The 19,260-nt window shown below is 45.1% G+C and overlaps 1 protein-coding gene across 1 annotated transcript in view; it reads right to left on the bottom strand.

Annotated features, from left to right (window-relative positions):
• abca5 (ATP-binding cassette, sub-family A (ABC1), member 5) overlaps positions 1–18,531 on the bottom strand; it is a 125,457-nt gene extending 106,926 nt beyond the window's left edge. The window contains exons 1-2 of the mRNA XM_064933733.1: positions 18,430–18,531; positions 6,738–6,919 (exon numbers count right to left, since the gene is read on the bottom strand). Of these exons, the coding sequence (XP_064789805.1) occupies positions 6,738–6,919; positions 18,430–18,442 (195 nt within the window). The 5' untranslated portion in view covers positions 18,443–18,531. The remainder of the gene's footprint in view (positions 1–6,737; positions 6,920–18,429) is intronic.
• Positions 18,532–19,260: the final 729 nt, after the last annotated feature.

The following is a 19,260-nucleotide window of genomic DNA, read 5'->3' as shown; positions in this document are numbered from 1 at the left end:
CCATGCGCTAGCTAGCATTTTTTTCATGACGAGCACTGTAGGTGCACGAGACTTTACCAGCATCATAGCATACGTATTAATGAATCGTTGTGAAATATGAAATACGATTGAGTGTAATCAATGTGTAATAACTACGTAAAAAATATGTAAATGCATTAAATTATGTGACGAGCAGTCATATTCAGGTCCTGATTGGTCAACAAGCTTATTTGACACGTTAAATTGTATACCTTTTTGACACACAAAGATGCAAACGGCGTTCTATAGAAATCCTGGTTTAGAATGAAACGACTGAACAAATTAACAACGAAACAGCACAGCAAGTAAGTGAAAGAAATAGGTTTTGATGTTTTACTGGTAATCGCATCTACACTTCGGTCCGCAGGTAGTATAACTTTTCATTACATTTTCATTACATTTCATTATAGTACAACGGTTTGATTTGTCTAATCTTAGCAATTTCTTCTTAGCTAGCTACATAGCCGTCTTTGTATCAAAGATAATTGCGTAATTATCGTATTTCGTCGTCCTAACGTAGTCTACACTGCTATCTGCCCAGCAGCTAGCTAACGTCCACCGTCTACTAGCACTGTAGAAACTATTACACTCAACTGAACGACTCGATTAGTGTAGTGTTAGCTAGCTACATAGTTGTCTTTGCTGTCTTCGTATCCAAGATAATTGTGTAGTTTAGAGTGTGTAGACTTAGAGTGATTATCTTAATTTACCGAGGTTAGCTAGCCAGCTATTTGTCGTCCTTAACGTAGGAGATACTGCTAGCTAGCTAGCCAACAGCTAGCCAACGTCTACCGAATTGAACTTCAACAACCCGGTCAACATTCCGCTTCGCTCCACAGGTAGTATCACATTTTCATTTCACTTCATTACAGTACAACGGTTTGATTTGTTTGATCGTAGCTAGCTGGCTACATAGCCGTCTTTGTATCTAAGACAATTGTGTAGTCTAGAGCGATTTTCTAGGTTAGCTAGCCAGCTATTGTCGTTCTTTTAACGTAACGTAACGTAATCAACACTGCTAGCTAGCCAGCTAGCCCCCGAATAGCAGCACTGTAGAAACTATTACACTCAACGGAACGACTTGATTAGTGTAGTGTCAACAACGCAGCCACTGCCAGCTAGCCTACAAAGTCAACAACGCAGCCACTGCCAGCTAGCCTACTCCAGCAGTACTGTATCATTTCAATCATTTTAGTCAATAAGATTCTTGCTACGTAAGCTTAACTTTCTGAACATTCGAGACGTGTAGTCCACTTGTCATTCCAATCTCCTTTGCATTAGCTTAGCCTCTTCTGTAGCCTGTCAACTATGTGTCTATCTATCCCTGTTCTCTCCTCTCTGCACAGACCATACAAACGCTCCACACCGCGTGGCCGCGGCCACCCTAATCTGGTGGTCCCAGCGCGCACGACCCATGTGGAGTTCCAGGTCTCCGGTAGCCTCTGGAACTGCCGATCTGCGGCCAACAAGGCAGAGTTCATCTCAGCCTATGCCTCCCTCCAGTCCCTCGACTTCTTGGCACTGACGGAAACATGGATCACCACAGATAACACTGCTACTCCTACTGCTCTCTCTTCGTCCGCCCACGTGTTCTCGCACACCCCGAGAGCTTCTGGTCAGCGGGGTGGTGGCACCGGGATCCTCATCTCTCCCAAGTGGTCATTCTCTCTTTCTCCCCTTACCCATCTGTCTATCGCCTCCTTTGAATTCCATGCTGTCACAGTTACCAGCCCTTTCAAGCTTAACATCCTTATCATTTATCGCCCTCCAGGTTCCCTCGGAGAGTTCATCAATGAGCTTGATAAGCTCCTTTCCTGAGGACGGCTCACCTCTCACAGTCCTGGGCGACTTTAACCTCCCCACGTCTACCTTTGACTCATTCCTCTCTGCCTCCTTCTTTCCACTCCTCTCCTCTTTTGACCTCACCCTCTCACCTTCCCCCCCTTACTCACAAGGCAGGCAATACGCTCGACCTCATCTTTACTAGATGCTGTTCTTCCACTAACCTCATTGCAACTCCCCTCCAAGTCTCCGACCACTACCTTGTATCCCTTTCCCTCTCGCTCTCATCCAACACTTCCCACACTGCCCCTACTCGGATGGTATCGCGCCGTCCCAACCTTCGCTCTCTCTCCCCCGCTACTCTCTCCTCTTCCATCCTATCATCTCTTCCCTCTGCTCATACCTTCTCCAACCTATCTCCTGATTCTGCCTCCTCAACCCTCCTCTCTTCCCTTTCTGCATCCTTTGACTCTCTATGTCCCCTATCCTCCAGGCCGGCTCGGTCCTCCCCTCCCGCTCCGTGGCTCGACGACTCATTGCGAGCTCACAGAACAGTGCCCCGGGCAGCCGAGCGGAAATGGAGGAAAACTCGCCTCCCTGCGGACCTGGCATCCTTTCACTCCCTCCTCTCTACATTTTCCTCCTCTGTCTCTGCTGCTAAAGCCACTTTCTACCACTCTAAATTCCAAGCATCTGCCTCTAACCCTAGGAAGCTCTTTGCCACCTTCTCCTCCCTCCTGAATCCTCCGCCCCCCTCCTCCCTCTCTGCAGATGACTTCGTCAACCATTTTGAAAAGAAGGTCGACGACATCCGATCCTCGTTTGCTAAGTCAAACGACACCGCTGGTTCTGCTCACACTGCCCTACCCTGTGCTCTGACCTCTTTCTCCCCTCTCTCTCCAGATGAAATCTCGCTTCTTGTGACGGCCGGCCGCCCAACAACCTGCCCGCTTGACCCTATCCCCTCCACTCTTCTCCAGACCATTTCCGGAGACCTTCTCCCTTACCTCACCTCGCTCATCAACTCATCCCTGACCGCTGGCTACGTCCCTTCCGTCTTCAAGAGAGCGAGAGTTGCACCCCTTCTGAAAAAACCTACACTCGATCCCTCCGATGTCAACAACTACAGACCAGTATCCCTTCTTTCTTTTCTCTCCAAAACTCTTGAACGTGCCGTCCTTGGCCAGCTCTCCCGCTATCTCTCTCAGAATGACCTTCTTGATCCAAATCAGTCAGGTTTCAAGACTAGTCATTCAACTGAGACTGCTCTTCTCTGTATCACGGAGGCGCTCCGCACTGCTAAAGCTAACTCTCTCTCCTCTGCTCTCATCCTTCTAGACCTATCGGCTGCCTTCGATACTGTGAACCATCAGATCCTCCTCTCCACCCTCTCCGAGTTGGGCATCTCCGGCGCGGCCCACGCTTGGATTGCGTCCTACCTGACAGGTCGCTCCTACCAGGTGGCGTGGCGAGAATCTGTCTCCTCGCCACGCGCTCTCACCACTGGTGTCCCCCAGGGCTCTGTTCTAGGCCCTCTCCTATTCTCGCTATACACCAAGTCACTTGGCTCTGTCATAACCTCACATGGTCTCTCCTATCATTGCTATGCAGACGACACACAATTAATCTTCTCCTTTCCCCCTTCTGATGACCAGGTGGCGAATCGCATCTCTGCATGTCTGGCAGACATATCAGTGTGGATGACGGATCACCACCTCAAGCTGAACCTCGGCAAGACGGAGCTGCTCTTCCTCCCGGGGAAGGACTGCCCGTTCCATGATCTCGCCATCACGGTTGACAACTCCATTGTGTCCTCCTCCCAGAGCGCTAAGAACCTTGGCGTGATCCTGGACAACACCCTGTCGTTCTCAACTAACATCAAGGCGGTGGCCCGTTCCTGTAGGTTCATGCTCTACAACATCCGCAGAGTACGACCCTGCCTCACACAGGAAGCGGCGCAGGTCCTAATCCAGGCACTTGTCATCTCCCGTCTGGATTACTGCAACTCGCTGTTGGCTGGGCTCCCTGACCTGTGCCATTAAACCCCTACAACTCATCCAGAACGCCGCAGCCTGTCTGGTGTTCAACCTTCCCAAGTTCTCTCACGTCACCCCGCTCCTCCGCTCTCTCCACTGGCTTCCAGTTGAAGCTCGCATCTGCTACAAGACCATGGTGCTTGCCTACGGAGCTGTGAGGGGAACGGCACCGCAGTACCTCCAGGCTCTGATCAGGCCCTACACCCAAACAAGGGCACTGCGTTCATCCACCTCTGGCCTGCTCGCCTCCCTACCACTGAGGAAGTACAGTTCCCGCTCAGCCCAGTCAAAACTGTTCGCTGCTCTGGCCCCCCAATGGTGGAACAAACTCCCTCACGACGCCAGGACAGCGGAGTCAATCACCACCTTCCGGAGACACCTGAAACCCCACCTCTTCAAGGAATACCTAGGATAGGATAAAGTAATCCTTCTCACCCCCCCCTTAAATGATTTAGATGCACTACTGTAAAGTGGCTGTTCCACTGGATGTCAGAAGGTGAATTCACCAATTTGTAAGTCGCTCTGGATAAGAGCGTCTGCTAAATGACTTAAATGTAAATGTAAATGGGGACATAAGTAAATGCCAAGAAAATAAATTTTTGGTCAATGTGGTGTGTGTAACCTTTATTTAACTAGGCATGTCAGTTTTAAGAACAAATTGTTATTTACAATGACGGCCTACCCCGGTCAAACCTGGACGACGCTGGGCCAATTGTACGCCGCCCTATGGGGCTCCCAATCACAGCTGGATGTGATACAGCCTGGATTCGAACTGGACTGTAGTTACGCCTCTTGCACTGAGATGCAGTGCCTTAGACCGTTGCGTCCATGTGTGAACTATAAATTGTACAAGAATGCTTAAAAGGCCACTAAAATATTGGTTATCTGTATCGTTTTTTGGGGGCAAGGAAAATATTGGATATCGGTATCGGCCAAAAATGTCATACCGGTGCATCACTAGTCACAACAAGTTTAACTTCTTTGGGACTGGGGGGCAGTATTGAGTAGCTTGGATAATAAGGTGCCCAGAGAAAACTGCCTGCTACTCAGGCCCAAAAGCTAGAATATGCGTATAATTAGATTTGGATAGAAAACTCTCTGAAGTTTCTAAACCTGTTTGGATGATGTCTGTGAGTATAACAGAACTCATATGGCAGGCAAAAACCTGAGAAGGAAGTGGGAAATCTGAGGTTTGTAGTTTTTCAAGTCATTGCCTATCAAATATACAGTGTCTATGGGGTCATATGGCACTTCCTAAGGATTCCACTAGATGGCAACAGTCTTTAGAACCTTGTTTGAGGATTCTCCTGTGAAGGGGGGCTGAATGAGAGCTGTTTCAACCAGGTGTCTGGCAGAGTGCCATGAGCTCAGTCTCGTGCTTGCCCATGAGAGTTAGCTGCGTTCCATTGCATTTCTAAAGACAAAGGAATTGTCCGGTTGAAACATTATTGAAGATATATGATAAAAACATCCTAAAGATTGATTATATACATCGTTTGACATGTTTCTACGAACTGCAATATAACATTTTGGACTTTGACGGAACATTCGCCTGGACTTGCCCGCGCCTCGTGAGTTTGGATTTGTGAACTAAACGCGCAAACAAAAATTAGGTATTTGGATATAAATTATGGACTTTATCGAACAAAACAAACATTTATTGTGGAACTGGGATTCCTGGGAGTGCATTCTGATGAAGATCATCTTAGGTAAGTGAATATTTACAATTATATTTCTGACTTTTGTGACACCTCTCCTTCTTTGGAAAATGGCTGTATGTTTTTCTGTGGCTAGGTGCTGACCTAACATAATCGCAAGGTGTGCTTTCGCCGTAAAGCCTTTTTGAAATCTGACACAGAGGTTGCATTAAGGAGAAGTTTATCTATATTTCCATACATAAGACTTGTATCTTTTATCAATGTTTATTATGAGTATTTTTGTCATTTGATGTGGCTCTCTGCACTTTCACCAGATGTTTGTTTGAGACAATGCATTTCTGATCATAAAACACCAATTTCAAAAGGTTTTTGGACATAAAGATTACCTTTATCGAACAAAACACACATTTATTGTGTAACATGAAGTCCTGTGAGTGCCACCTGATGAAGATCAAAGGTTCGTGATTAATTTAAATCGCTATTTCTGACTTTTGTGAGGGCTCTCTTTGGCTGTAAAATGGCTTTATGGTTCTCTGTGACTAGGTGCTGACCTAACGTAATCGTTTGTTGTGCTTTCGCCGTAAAGCCTATTTGAAATCGGACACTGTGGCTGGATTTACAAGAACGTTATCTTTAAAATGATGTAAAATACTTGTATGTTTGAGGAATGTTTTATTAATTATGGGATTTCTGTTGTTTTGAATTTGGCATCCTGCAATTTCAATGGCTGTTGGCAACGCTAGCGTCCCACATATCCCAGAGAAGTTCAAGCTTGCGGGCGGGTGGGCACAATAAAATGCTAGAGCCAAAATGCTCTGGAGGGAGGTAAAACAAGAGAACGGAAGGTACATGTGATTGACCATGTCAGTGCACTCCTAGCCCTAAGGGAGTAGTATGAACCTGATTGAGTGGCGTACGTAGGCTATAAACACCACATACAAATCAGCCTTCAGCAGGCTGCAGTAGTATTACCTAACTAAGCCTTATAGTCCTAATGGGGGCAGCCTAAAGTTTGGTGTCAATATTATCATAGAATTGAATGAGACTTTTGTACTACCATTCTCCTGGCAGAAGGAAATGATGATGGCAGCATGGGTTAGATACAGATGAGTTATATAGTTAACTATACAGCTAGCTACTTTTCTCAGATGCAAAACATAATAGGCTTTATCTGTGGCTGTGAAACTGCCCCAAAGTGATTCAAATCAGGCAGACAAAGGACAAGGTGCAGCAAGTAACCCACCTGCAGACTCTGTTGTTTAGTCCTCCATTTGATGAGAAGATTCTTGTAAAGCAGGCTTTTCGTTTGATGCCAGACTCCGGCATCTCTTCTGATTATGTTGGGCTGCATACTAACGTTACTACCAGCATGCTTCAACTGTCTGGGGCATGAATGAGGACGTTCTCCACAGCTGGGCGCAATAGCTGCAAAACAAGATATAAAAAGCATCCTTGTTTTGAGCAACATTTTTTAGATGGCTCACTAACTACAAGATTGATAAATTCTTGGCATTCATTTGATGATGGAAGGGATCAAGGGAAGTAGCTAGCTAGCTGGCTGGCTAGCTAAATTATTAACGCATGGGTCAATAATTTCAGCAAGCAAGGCTAATTGGGCGATTCCACGGCAGCTGAAAATATTTTTGGCATCTCAGATTGTTCTTGAAATTCTCACATTGAAACATTATTGGGAGGAAGGATGTTTAACATGTTTTTTTTTACATTTGTATCACAAATAATTTTGTAGAAAATCATGATGAAATTAGCCATTTTAGGCCATATATAGACATGCCTCCTGCAAGACCCTATGATCTGTGAACCTTACATGATACAGATATCATCTTGGTGTCAATATACAGTGGGGCAAAAAAGTATGGTCAGCCACCAATTGTGCATGTACTCCCACTTACAAAGATGAGGCCTGTCATTTTCATCATAGGTACACTTCAACTATGGCAGACAAAATTAGGGGGAAAAAGCCAGAAAATCACATTGTAGGATTTTTAATGGTTTTATTTGCAAATTATGGTGGAATTATTACATTACATTTACATTTAAGTCATTTGGCAGACGCTCTTATCCAGAGCGACTTACAAATTGGTGAATTCACCTTATGACATCCAGTGGAACAGCCACTTTACAATAGTGCATCTAAATAATTTAAGGGGGGGTGAGAAGGATTACTTTATCCTATCCTAGGTATTCCTTAAAGAGGTGGGGTTTCAGGTGTCTCCGGAAGGTGGTGATTGACTCCGCTGTCCTGGCGTCGTGAGGGAGTTTGTTCCACCATTGGGGGGCCAGAGCAGCGAACAGTTTTGACTGGGCTGAGCGGGAACTGTACTTCCTCAGTGGTAGGGAGGCGAGCAGGCCAGAGGTGGATGAACGCAGTGTCCTTGTTTGGGTGTAGGGCCTGATCAGAGCCTGGAGGTACTGCGGTGCCGTTCCCCTCACAGCTCCGTAGGCAAGCACCATGGTCTTGTAGCGGATGCGAGCTTCAACTGGAAGCCAGTGGAGAGAGCGGAGGAGCGGGGTGACGTGAGAGAACTTGGGAAGGTTGAACACCAGACGGGCTGCGGCGTTCTGGATGAGTTGTAGGGGTTTAATGGCACAGGCAGGGAGCCCAGCCAACAGCGAGTGGCAGTAATCCAGACGGGAGATGACAAGTGCCTGGATTAGGACCTGCGCCGCTTCCTGTGTGAGGCAGGGTCGTACTCTGCGGATGTTGTAGAGCATGAACCTACAGGAACGGGCCACCGCCTTGATGTTAGTTGAGAACGACAGGCTGTTGTCCAGGATCACGCCAAGGTTCTTAGCGCTCTGGGAGGAGGACACAATGGAGTTGTCAACCGTGATGGCGAGATCATGGAACGGGCAGTCCTTCCCCGGGAGGAAGAGCAGCTCCGTCTTGCCGAGGTTCAGCTTGAGGTGGTGATCCGTCATCCACACTGATATGTCTGCCAGACATGCAGAGATGCGATTCGCCACCTGGTCATCAGAAGGGGGAAAGGAGAAGATTAATTGTGTGTCGTCTGCATAGCAATGATAGGAGAGACCATGTGAGGTTATGACAGAGCCAAGTGACTTGGTGTATAGCGAGAATAGGAGAGGGCCTAGAACAGAGCCCTGGGGGACACCAGTGGTGAGAGCGCGTGGCAAGGAGACAGATTCTCACCACTCCACCTGGTAGGAGCGACCTGTCAGGTAGGACGCAATCCAAGCGTGGGCCGCGCCGGAGATGCCCAACTCGGAGAGGGTGGAGAGGAGGATCTGATGGTTCACAGTATCGAAGGCAGCCGATAGGTCTAGAAGGATGAGAGCAGAGGAGAGAGAGTTAGCTTTAGCAGTGCGGAGCGCCTCCGTGATACAGAGAAGAGCAGTCTCAGTTGAATGACTAGTCTTGAAACCTGACTGATTTGGATCAAGAAGGTCATTCTGAGAGAGATAGCGGGAGAGCTGGCCAAGGACGGCACGTTCAAGAGTTTTGGAGAGAAAAGAAAGAAGGGATACTGGTCTGTAGTTGTTGACATCGGAGGGATCGAGTGTAGGTTTTTTCAGAAGGGGTGCAACTCTCGCTCTCTTGAAGACGGAAGGGACGTAGCCAGCGGTCAGGGATGAGTTGATGAGCGAGGTGAGGTAAGGGAGAAGGTCTCCGGAAATGGTCTGGAGGAGAGAGGAGGGGATAGGGTCAAGCGGGCAGGTTGTTGGGCGGCCGGCCGTCACAAGAAGCGAGATTTCATCTGGAGAGAGAGGGGAGAAAGAGGTCAGAGCACAGGGTAGGGCAGTGTGAGCAGAACCAGCGGTGTCGTTTGACTTAGCAAACGAGGATCGGATGTCGTCGACCTTCTTTTCAAAATGGTTGACGAAGTCATCTGCAGAGAGGGAGGAGGGGGAGGGGGAGGAGGATTCAGGAGGGAGGAGAATGTGGCAAAGAGCTTCCTAGGGTTAGAGGCAGATGCTTGGAATTTAGAGTGGTAGAAAGTGGCTTTAGCAGCAGAGACAGAGGAGGAAAATGTAGAGAGGAGGGAATGAAAGGATGCCAGGTCCGCAGGGAGGCGAGTTTTCCTCCATTTCCGCTCGGCTGCCCGGAGCCCTGTTCTGTGAGCTCGCAATGAGTCGTCGAGCCACGGAGCGGGAGGGGAGGACCGAGCCGGCCTGGAGGATAGGGGACATAGAGAGTCAAAGGATGCAGAAAGGGAAGAGAGGAGGGTTGAGGAGGCAGAATCAGGAGATAGGTTGGAGAAGGTATGAGCAGAGGGAAGAGATGATAGGATGGAAGAGGAGAGAGTAGCGGGGGAGAGAGAGCGAAGGTTGGGACGGCGCGATACCATCCGAGTAGGGGCAGTGTGGGAAGTGTTGGATGAGAGCGAGAGGGAAAAGGATACAAGGTAGTGGTCGGAGACTTGGAGGGGAGTTGCAATGAGGTTAGTGGAAGAACAGCATCTAGTAAAGATGAGGTCGAGCGTATTGCCTGCCTTGTGAGTAGGGGGGAAGGTGAGAGGGTGAGGTCAAAAGAGGAGAGGAGTGGAAAGAAGGAGGCAGAGAGGAATGAGTCAAAGGTAGACGTGGGGAGGTTAAAGTCGCCCAGGACTGTGAGAGGTGAGCCGTCTTCAGGAAAGGAGCTTATCAAGGCATCAAGCTCATTGATGAACTCTCCGAGGAACCTGGAGGGCGATAAATGATAAGGATGTTAAGCTTGAAAGGGCTGGTAACTGTGACAGCATGGAATTCAAAGGAGGCGATAGACAGATGGGTAAGGGGAGAAAGAGAGAATGACCACTTGGGAGAGATGAGGATCCCGGTGCCACCACCCCGCTGACCAGAAGCTCTCGGGGTGTGCGAGAACACGTGGGCGGACGAAGAGAGAGCAGTAGGAGTAGCAGTGTTATCTGTGGTGATCCATGTTTCCGTCAGTGCCAAGAAGTCGAGGGACTGGAGGGAGGCATAGGCTGAGATGAACTCTGCCTTGTTGGCCGCAGATCGGCAGTTCCAGAGGCTACCGGAGACCTGGAACTCCACGTGGGTCGTGCGCGCTGGGACCACCAGATTAGGGTGGCCGCGGCCACGCGGTGTGGAGCGTTTGTATGGTCTGTGCAGAGAGGAGAGAACAGGGATAGATAGACACATAGTTGACAGGCTACAGAAGAGGCTACGCTAATGCAAAGGAGATTGGAATGACAAGTGGACTACACGTCTCGAATGTTCAGAAAGTTAAGCTTACGTAGCAAGAATCTTATTGACTAAAATGATTGAAATGATACAGTACTGCTGGAGTAGGCTAGCTGGCAGTGGCTGCGTTGTTGACTTTGTAGGCTAGCTGGCAGTGGCTGCGTTGTTGACACTACACTAATCAAGTCGTTCCGTTGAGTGTAATAGTTTCTACAGTGCTGCTATTCGGGGGCTAGCTGGCTAGCTAGCAGTGTTGATTACGTTACGTTACGTTAAAAGAACGACAATAGCTGGCTAGCTAACCTAGAAAATCGCTCTAGACTACACAATTGTCAATGAAACAAAGACGGCTATGTAGCCTGCTAGCTACGATCAAACAAATCAAACCGTTGTATTTTAATGAAGTGAAATGAAAATGTGATACTACCTGTGGAGCGAAGCGGAATGTTGACCGGGTAGTTGAAGTTCTATTCGGTAGACGTTGGCTAGCTGTTGGCTAGCTAGCTAGCAGTATCTCCTACGTTAAGGACGACAAATAGCTGGCTAGCTAACCTCGGTAAATTAAGATAATCACTCTAAGTCTACACACTCTAAACTACACAATTATCTTGGATACGAAGACAGCAAAGACAACTATGTAGCTAGCTAACACTACACTAATCAAGTCGTTCAGTTGAGTGTAATAGTTTCTACAGTGCTGGTAGACGGTGGACGTTAGCTAGCTGCTGGGCAGATAGCAGTGTAGACTACGTTAGGACGACGAAATACGATAATTACGCAATTATCTTTGATACAAAGACGGCTATGTAGCTAGCTAAGAAGAAATTGCTAAGATTAGACAAATCAAACCGTTGTACTATAATGAAATGTAATGAAAAGTTATACTACCTGCGGACCGAAGTGTAGATGCGACCGCTCGCTCCAACCCGGAATTATGGCGCTGCTGCGCCTTCTTCACAAAGCTGTCTGTGTGGGTGGATCAATTCAGTTTGTCCGTGATGTGTACGCCGAGGAACTTAAAACTTACTACCCTCTTTTTAATTTTAATTTTTTTATTTTACCTTTATTTAACTAGGCAAGTCAGTTAAGAACAAATTCTTATTTACAATGACGGCCTAGGAACAGTGGGTTAACTGCCTTGTTTGGGGGCAGAACGACAGATTTTGTTATAATCTCCACCCGGCACAGACAGAAGAGTACTGGCCACCCCACATAGCCTGGTTCCTCTCTAGGTTTCTTCCTAGGTTTTGGCCTTTCTAGGGAGTTTTTCCTAGCCACCGTGCTTCTACACCTGCATTGCTTGCTGTTTGGGGTTTTAGGCTGGGTTTCTGTACAGCACTTTGAGATATCAGCTGATGTACAGAGGGGTATATAAATAAATTTGATTTGATTGGGGCGGTAAGCAAATTGGAGTGGGTCTAGGGTGGAGGTGATATGGTCCTTGACTAATCTCTCAAAGCACTTCATGATGACAGAAGTGAGTGCTACGGGGAGTTAGTCGTTAAGCTCAGTTACCTTAGCTTTCTTGGGAACAGGAACAATGGTGGCCCTCTTGAAGCATGTGGGAACAGCAGACTGGGATAAGGATTGATTGAATATGTCCGTAGACACACCAGTCAGCTGGTCTGCGCATGCTCTGAGGACGCGGCTGGGGATGCTGTCTGGGCCTGCAGCCCTGTGAGGCGTTTAAATGTTTTACTCACGTCGGCTACAGTGAAGGAGAGCCCGCAGGTTTTGGTAGCGGGCCTTGTCAGTGGCACTTTATTGTCCTCAAAGCGAGCAAAAAAAGTTATTTAGTCTGTCTGGGAGCAGGACATCATTGTCCGCGACGGGGCTGGTTTTCTTTTTGTAATCCGTGTTTGACTGTAGACCCTGCCACACACCTTGTGTGAGCCGTTGAATTGCGACTCTACTTGTCTCTATAATGACACTTAGCTTGTTTGATTGCCTTGCGGAGGGAATAGTTACACTGTATGTATTCGGTCATGTTTCCGGTCACCTTGCCCTGGTTAAAAGCAGTAGTTCGCGCTTTCAGTTTCGTGCGAATGCTGCCCTCAATCCACGGTTTCTGGTTTGGGAATGTTTTAAATGTTGCTGTGGGTATAGCAGCCGACGCACTTTCTAATGAACTCGCTCACCGAATCAGCGGATTCCTAAATGATGTTGTTGGACGCAATGCGGAACATATCTCAATCCACGTGATTGAAGCAGTCTTGAAGCGTGGAATCAGATTGGTCGGACCAGCATTGAACAGACCCGAGCGCGGGAGCTTCTTGTTTAAGTCTCTATCTCTAGGCTGGAAGCAACAAATTAGAGTCGTGGTCAGCTTTTCCGAAAGGAGGGCGGGGGAGGGCCGCGGAAGTTAGAATAACAATGATCCAGGGTTTTACCAGCCCTGGTAGCACAATCGATATGCTGATAGAATTTAGGGAGTCTTGTTTTCAGACTAGCCTTGTTAAAATCCCCAGCTACAATGAATGCAGCCTCAGGATGTGTGGTTTCCAGTTTACATAGAATCAAATAAAGTTAGTTCAGGGCCATCAATGGGTCATGGGTCTGCTTGGGGCGGGGTATATACGTCTGTGATTATAATCGAAGAGAATTCTCTTGGTAGATAATGCGGTCAACATTTGATTGTGAGGAATTCTAAGTCAGGTGAACAGAAGGACTTGAGTTCCTGTATGTTGTTATGATCACACCACGTCTCTTTAATCATAAGGCAGACCCTCCCGCCCCTCTTCTTACCAGAAAGATGCTTGTTTCTGTCAGCGCGATGCGTGAAGAAACCAGCTGGCTGCACCGACTGTTAGCGTGTCTCGAGTGAGCCATGTTTCCGTGAAGCAAAGAACGTTACAGTCTCTGATGCCTCTCTGGAATGCTATGCTTGCTCTGATTTCATCAACCTTGTTGTCAAGAGACTGGACGTTGGCGAGTAGTATGCTAGGGAGTGGTGCGCGATGCGCCCATCTCCGGAGCCTGACCAGAAGATACTGAATGTATGTATGTATATACTGTACTCATTTAAACTGCTGCATCTTGCCATCTTTATGTAATACATGGGGTGGCAGGGTAGCCTAGTGGTTAGAGTGTTGGGCTAGTAACCGGAAGGTTGCAAGTTCAAATCCCCGAGCTGACAAGGTACAAATCTGTTGTTCTGCCCCTGAACGGTTCCTAGGCCGTTATTGAAAATAAGAATTTGTTCTTAACTGACTTGCCTAGTTAAATAAAGGTAAATGTATCTGGGCCTTAAAACAATGCCACTTGTGTATATATATACATGTTTATATATACAACATTACTCATCTCATACGTATACTGTACTCTATACCATCCACTGCATCTTCCCTATGCCTGTGTACCATCACTCATTCATGTATCTTTATGTACATATTCTTTATCCCTTTATACTTGTAACTAAGGTAGTAATTGTGGAATTGTTAGGTTAGATTACTCATTGGTTATTACTAGAGTTCGACCGATTAATTTGGGCCGATTTCAAGTTTTCATAACAATCGGAAATCTGTATTTTTTTTTACACCTTTATTTAATCTTTATTTAACTAGGCAAGCCAGTTAAGAACACATTCTTATTTTCAATGATGGCCTAGGAACGGTGGGTTAACTGCCTCGTTCAGGGGCAGAAAGACAGATTTTCACCTTGTCAGCTCGGGGGATACAATCTTGCAACCTGACAGTTAACTAGTCCAACGCAATAATGACTTACCTGCCTCTCTCTCGTTGCACTCCACAAGGAGACTGCCTGTTACGCAAATGCAGTAAGCCAGGGTAAGTTGCTAGCTAGCATTAAACCTATCTTATAAAAAACAATCAATCATAATCACTAGTTAACTACACATGGTTGATGATATTACTAGATATTATCTAGCGTGTCCTGTGTTGCATATAATCTGACTGAGCATACAAGTATCTAAGTATTTGACTGAGCGGTGGTAGGCAGAAGCAGGCACGTAAACATTCATTCAAACAGCACTTTTGTGCGTTTTGCCAGCAGCTCTTCCTTGTGCGTCAAGCATTGCGCTGTTTATGACTTCAAACCTATCAACTCCCGAGATGAGGCTGGTGTGACCGAAGTGAAATGGCTGGCTAGTTAGCGCTCGCTAATAGTGTTTCAAACTTCACTCGCTCTGAGCCTTGGGGTGGTTGTTTCCCTTGCAATACAAATTATATAGAGGGAAATAGTCCTATAATAACTACAACCTAAAACTTCTTACCTGGGAATATTGAAGACGCATGTTAAAAGGAACCACCAGCATTCATGTTCTGAGCATTCTCATGTTCTGAGCAAGGACCTGAAACGTTAGCTTTCTTACATAGCAAATATTGCACTTCTACGTTCTTCTCCAACACTTTGTTTTTGCATTATTTAAACCAAATTGAACATGTTTCATTATCTACTTGAGGCTAAATTGATTTTATTGATGTATTATATTAAGTGAAAGTGTTAATTCAGTTGTGTTGTAATTGTCATTATTACAAATAAAAAATGTATTTTAATTTTAAAACCGGCCTATTAAATCGGTATCGGACGTTTTGGTCCTCCAATAATCAGTATTGGTATTGAAAAATCATAATCGGTCGACCTCTAGTTATTACTGCATTGTCGGAACTTGAAGCACAAGCATTTCGCTACACTTGCATTACCATCTGCTAACCATGTGTGACAAATAAAATTTGATTTGATTTAAAGAGATAAGTGGGGCTAACACGGAACCCAAACTGTCTGTGCGCCATCATTCATAAATGTATTTTGTCCCACTACACCAAACTCGATCACAACATGCAGATTAAAAAATCAAAACAAACTCTGAACCAATGACATTAATTTGGGGACAGGTTGAAAAGCATTAAACATGTATGGCAATTTAGCTAGTTAGCTTGCACTTGCTAGCTAATAGGTCCTGGGATATAAACATTGAGTTGTTATTTTACCTGAAATGCACATGGTCTTCTACTCCGACAATTAATCCACACATAAAGTGTCCAACCGAATAGTTTCTAGTCAATTCTCCTCCTTCCAGGCTTTTTCATCTTTGAATTTATATGGTGATTGGCATCTACAGTTTTACCACGACAACCGGTAAAACATTTTTATCTTTCAATCACCGACGTGGGTATAACCAATGAGGAGATGTCACGTGGGTATCTGCTTCTATAAACAAATGAGGAGATGGAAGAGGCAGGACTTTCAGCGCAATCTGCGTCAGAAATAGAAAGGAGTTCTATTTTAGCTCCTGGCATTGCAGAGGCTCGTTGGTGCACACGAGCAGTGAGGGTGCAATAATTGAATAACATGGATTTCTAAATTTATTTTGCGACGCTCGCGCACGCGATGTGTCCGGTCTGGTCAGCAAGTAAGGCTTAAGAGGGTGTGAACGATGCTGAATGGGTGTAGACAAGGAAGAGTTCTCCAGTAGGTGTACCAAATCATTCATGGCCCATTTTCTCAAATGTGGTGGTAAAAAATTATATCAACTCTTAAAGCAGAATTACTTTCCTATTGTTCCTCAATCTACTTTTATCCTACGTAAAAACACAATTTCAAATGTTTCTACATAAGACCGAATCGAGTCGATCGTCACATTTTAGAGCACACTGTACAGGAGTAGCTATAATGTAATGACACCAAAATGCTGTCTGTATCATGTAACGTTATCAGTGGAGGCACCTCAGAGAAAGGGGAGGACCATCCTCATTTTGCAAAGGTCTACATTAGCCTCCAAAGCATCTGTAGGGTAGCACCATGGTATAGCTGGAAGACAGCTATCTTCCGTCTTCCTCTGGGTACATTGACTTCAATACAAAACCTAGGAGGCTCATGGTTCTCACCCCCTTCCATAAACTTACACAGTAATTATGACAACTTCCGGAGGACGTCCTCCAACGTATCAGAGCTCTTGCAGCATGGACTGACACGTTGTCCACCCAATCAAAGAATCAGATAATCAATTTAGTACTGAACACATAAGCTACAGCTAGCACTGCATAAAATGAGGTGAGTAGTTGACTCAGAGAGAGAGACAATAGTTGAACAGTTAAATTAATTTCTTCCAAAATGAAGAGCAATTTTTTTCACTTTCAGTTTCACAGCTAGTTTAGCCTGCTCAAACAGAGGGATGCTATGTTAGCTAGCTGGCTATGACTATCCAACACAACACTGAATCTCTTTCAAGTCAAGGTAAGCTTTTGGTTTGACCAATTTATTGCCACCGGGGCCCGCCGGTGTAACTGCTTACTGACTGTACACTAATGTAACTGCATGATTGTAGAGGGTTTACTAACTTGTTAGTTCTGTTAGCTATGCTGACTATGACGTTACTTTAGCAAATATTGTGAGAACAATGGAGGCTGTGTGTACCGGTTTGGTTTGGGAAGGTTTTTTCGCCTGGTCACATACAGCGGATGTGTTGTGCATCCACAAGTGAAGAGGTGAGAGGAGGTGAGTGCATAGATAAAAAGAATAGAACGTGGCTGCTATGAAAGTGAACAGTGTTTACAGGTGATCACTGCTTGCGATTACTGCTGCTCTTTAATTACTTGATACTTTTCTTTCTTATTATTTTAAACTGCATTGTTGGTTAGGGGCTCGTAAGTAAACATTTCACTGTAAGGTCTACAGACCTGTTGTATTCGGCACATGTGACTAATACAATTTTAATTGATATTCATTCCGCTAATTCTATTGAAAAATGTTTCTTAAGCGGATGCAAACGGAACAAAGCAGGGATAAAAAAATGCCTGAATTTGTCCAATCGTTTGCAACTGTTGGACTAATGATTACACCCTATATCAGCTTGATGCAGGCAAGAGTGTGCAAGATGGTACTGAATGTCACCATCAGTCCATATGTCAAGGTCTGTCACTTCAAATTTGTCTCTAGACCTGTGTGCGCCTATGTTGTACATTTTCATTCATAGGCTAGGTTGTAGCAACCTCATGATAGGTATAGGGAAAATGTTAGTATCATGTAGTAGTCTAAACCTATCGCTGTTACATTTAACAGGGTGAATGGAATATGAATGACAGTCATCCAATATGCGTTAATAAAAAAAAGGTCATGCTCATGAAAAAACATCGTCCTCCCTCATCTTAAATGGCACTGACCGCAACTGAGCGTTAGTGTTCACCGAATATAGAGTCTTACAGGGGGCATATAGGTCTAAAAAGGAACACTTTAATAATGATTTTCTAAAAAATGGTTTGTGATACAAATGTAAAAAGCATGAACAATTAAGTTTTTGAGAATTGCCAGAACAATGACATACCAAAAATATGTTCCGCTCCCGCTGGTGTGGAATCGGCATATTATTCTACAACCTTCGTATAACAGAGTTCAATGATTTATATAACATGCAACATGAGGAAAAACGCCAACAGAGCTGTGGCCATGGATCAATAAATAACCCTGTTGTACACGTTAGCTAGCTAGCTAGCTACAGTTGCTAGCTACCTAGCTAACTAACGTTTCCGACTAACTACAGTTTATGTTAGATAGCGCAGATTAGCTAGCAATGCCAGACAAGTGGAATGCCTGGCGTGGGAATGTTAGATATAAGACGAAATATTATGTAGTGGATAGATACAAATATCGCAATTTAAAATAAATTCAGGTCGGTTTTTATGTAGCTAACGTTAACGCGTATCGTAGTGAGCTAACTGAGCGCAAAAGGAGAAGTAATGCTAGAAAGGAAAGAATGCTAACACAAAAATAGCTCTGCAATTAAATAAAATATAAACGTTTTAGCTACTTACGTATGAAATACATTAAGACATGTCTTTTTGTCTAATTTGTTCCTTTGTGGCCCTTGTGCTCTCGGTTTAGGTCCGTTTTATGTAAACAAACCAAAATCGCCGTTCTTGGTCGTTACTAGTTACAACAGTCACAAAGTCATACACCCCGCCTATTTCTACAATCTATCTTCTTAAAATTGTATTTTAAACCTAACACTAACCTTAACACTAACCACACTGCTAAACTTATGCATAACCCTAAATTAAGACCAAAAAGCTAATTTTTGTTTTCATGATTTTTTACGATATTGTCAAAATTGACTTTGTGGCTATGGTAACTACTAGAAATTGTGTTTTCTGTCATACTTCGTCTCTGCCATCGAATGCGTTGACCAATCAAGAGTCATTGAAGCTGTATTGTGCTCTGGGCGGTTGGTAAATTAAGAGCGCAGTCAGCTTGTCCGTTCGTAAATGTATGGCACAACTGTAACTTTCATAGAAGTAAATAGATTGAGATAAAAACTCGGTGCCAACCAAGACCGACAGTAGGGATAGGGTAGCAATTTCAGCAACACTATGGCTCTACAGTTACTCATCAAGAAGTTTCTTTATGTAGACAAAAATACTGAACACACATTGGGTAAACCTACAATACAAAATAGTGCATGCTGAGTCCGTGCACAATAATATGGTGGAATTTCAGCAAATTATCAAATACCGTTTCCATATACACGAGCGAAGGGAATTCTGGGTAATATTGTACCCACTACTTTCTGATTGTTTCGCTGAGAGAATATGCTTAATTCCACTGTTAAACTACAGCATTGATGTCTGGAATGACACGTTTGAAAT

Source organism: Oncorhynchus masou, chromosome 24, assembly GCF_036934945.1.
Source record: "Oncorhynchus masou masou isolate Uvic2021 chromosome 24, UVic_Omas_1.1, whole genome shotgun sequence".
NCBI lineage: Eukaryota > Metazoa > Chordata > Actinopteri > Salmoniformes > Salmonidae > Oncorhynchus > Oncorhynchus masou.
Note: the sequence above shows the minus strand (reverse complement) of the source record. Positions and strands in the feature narration are given on the sequence as shown.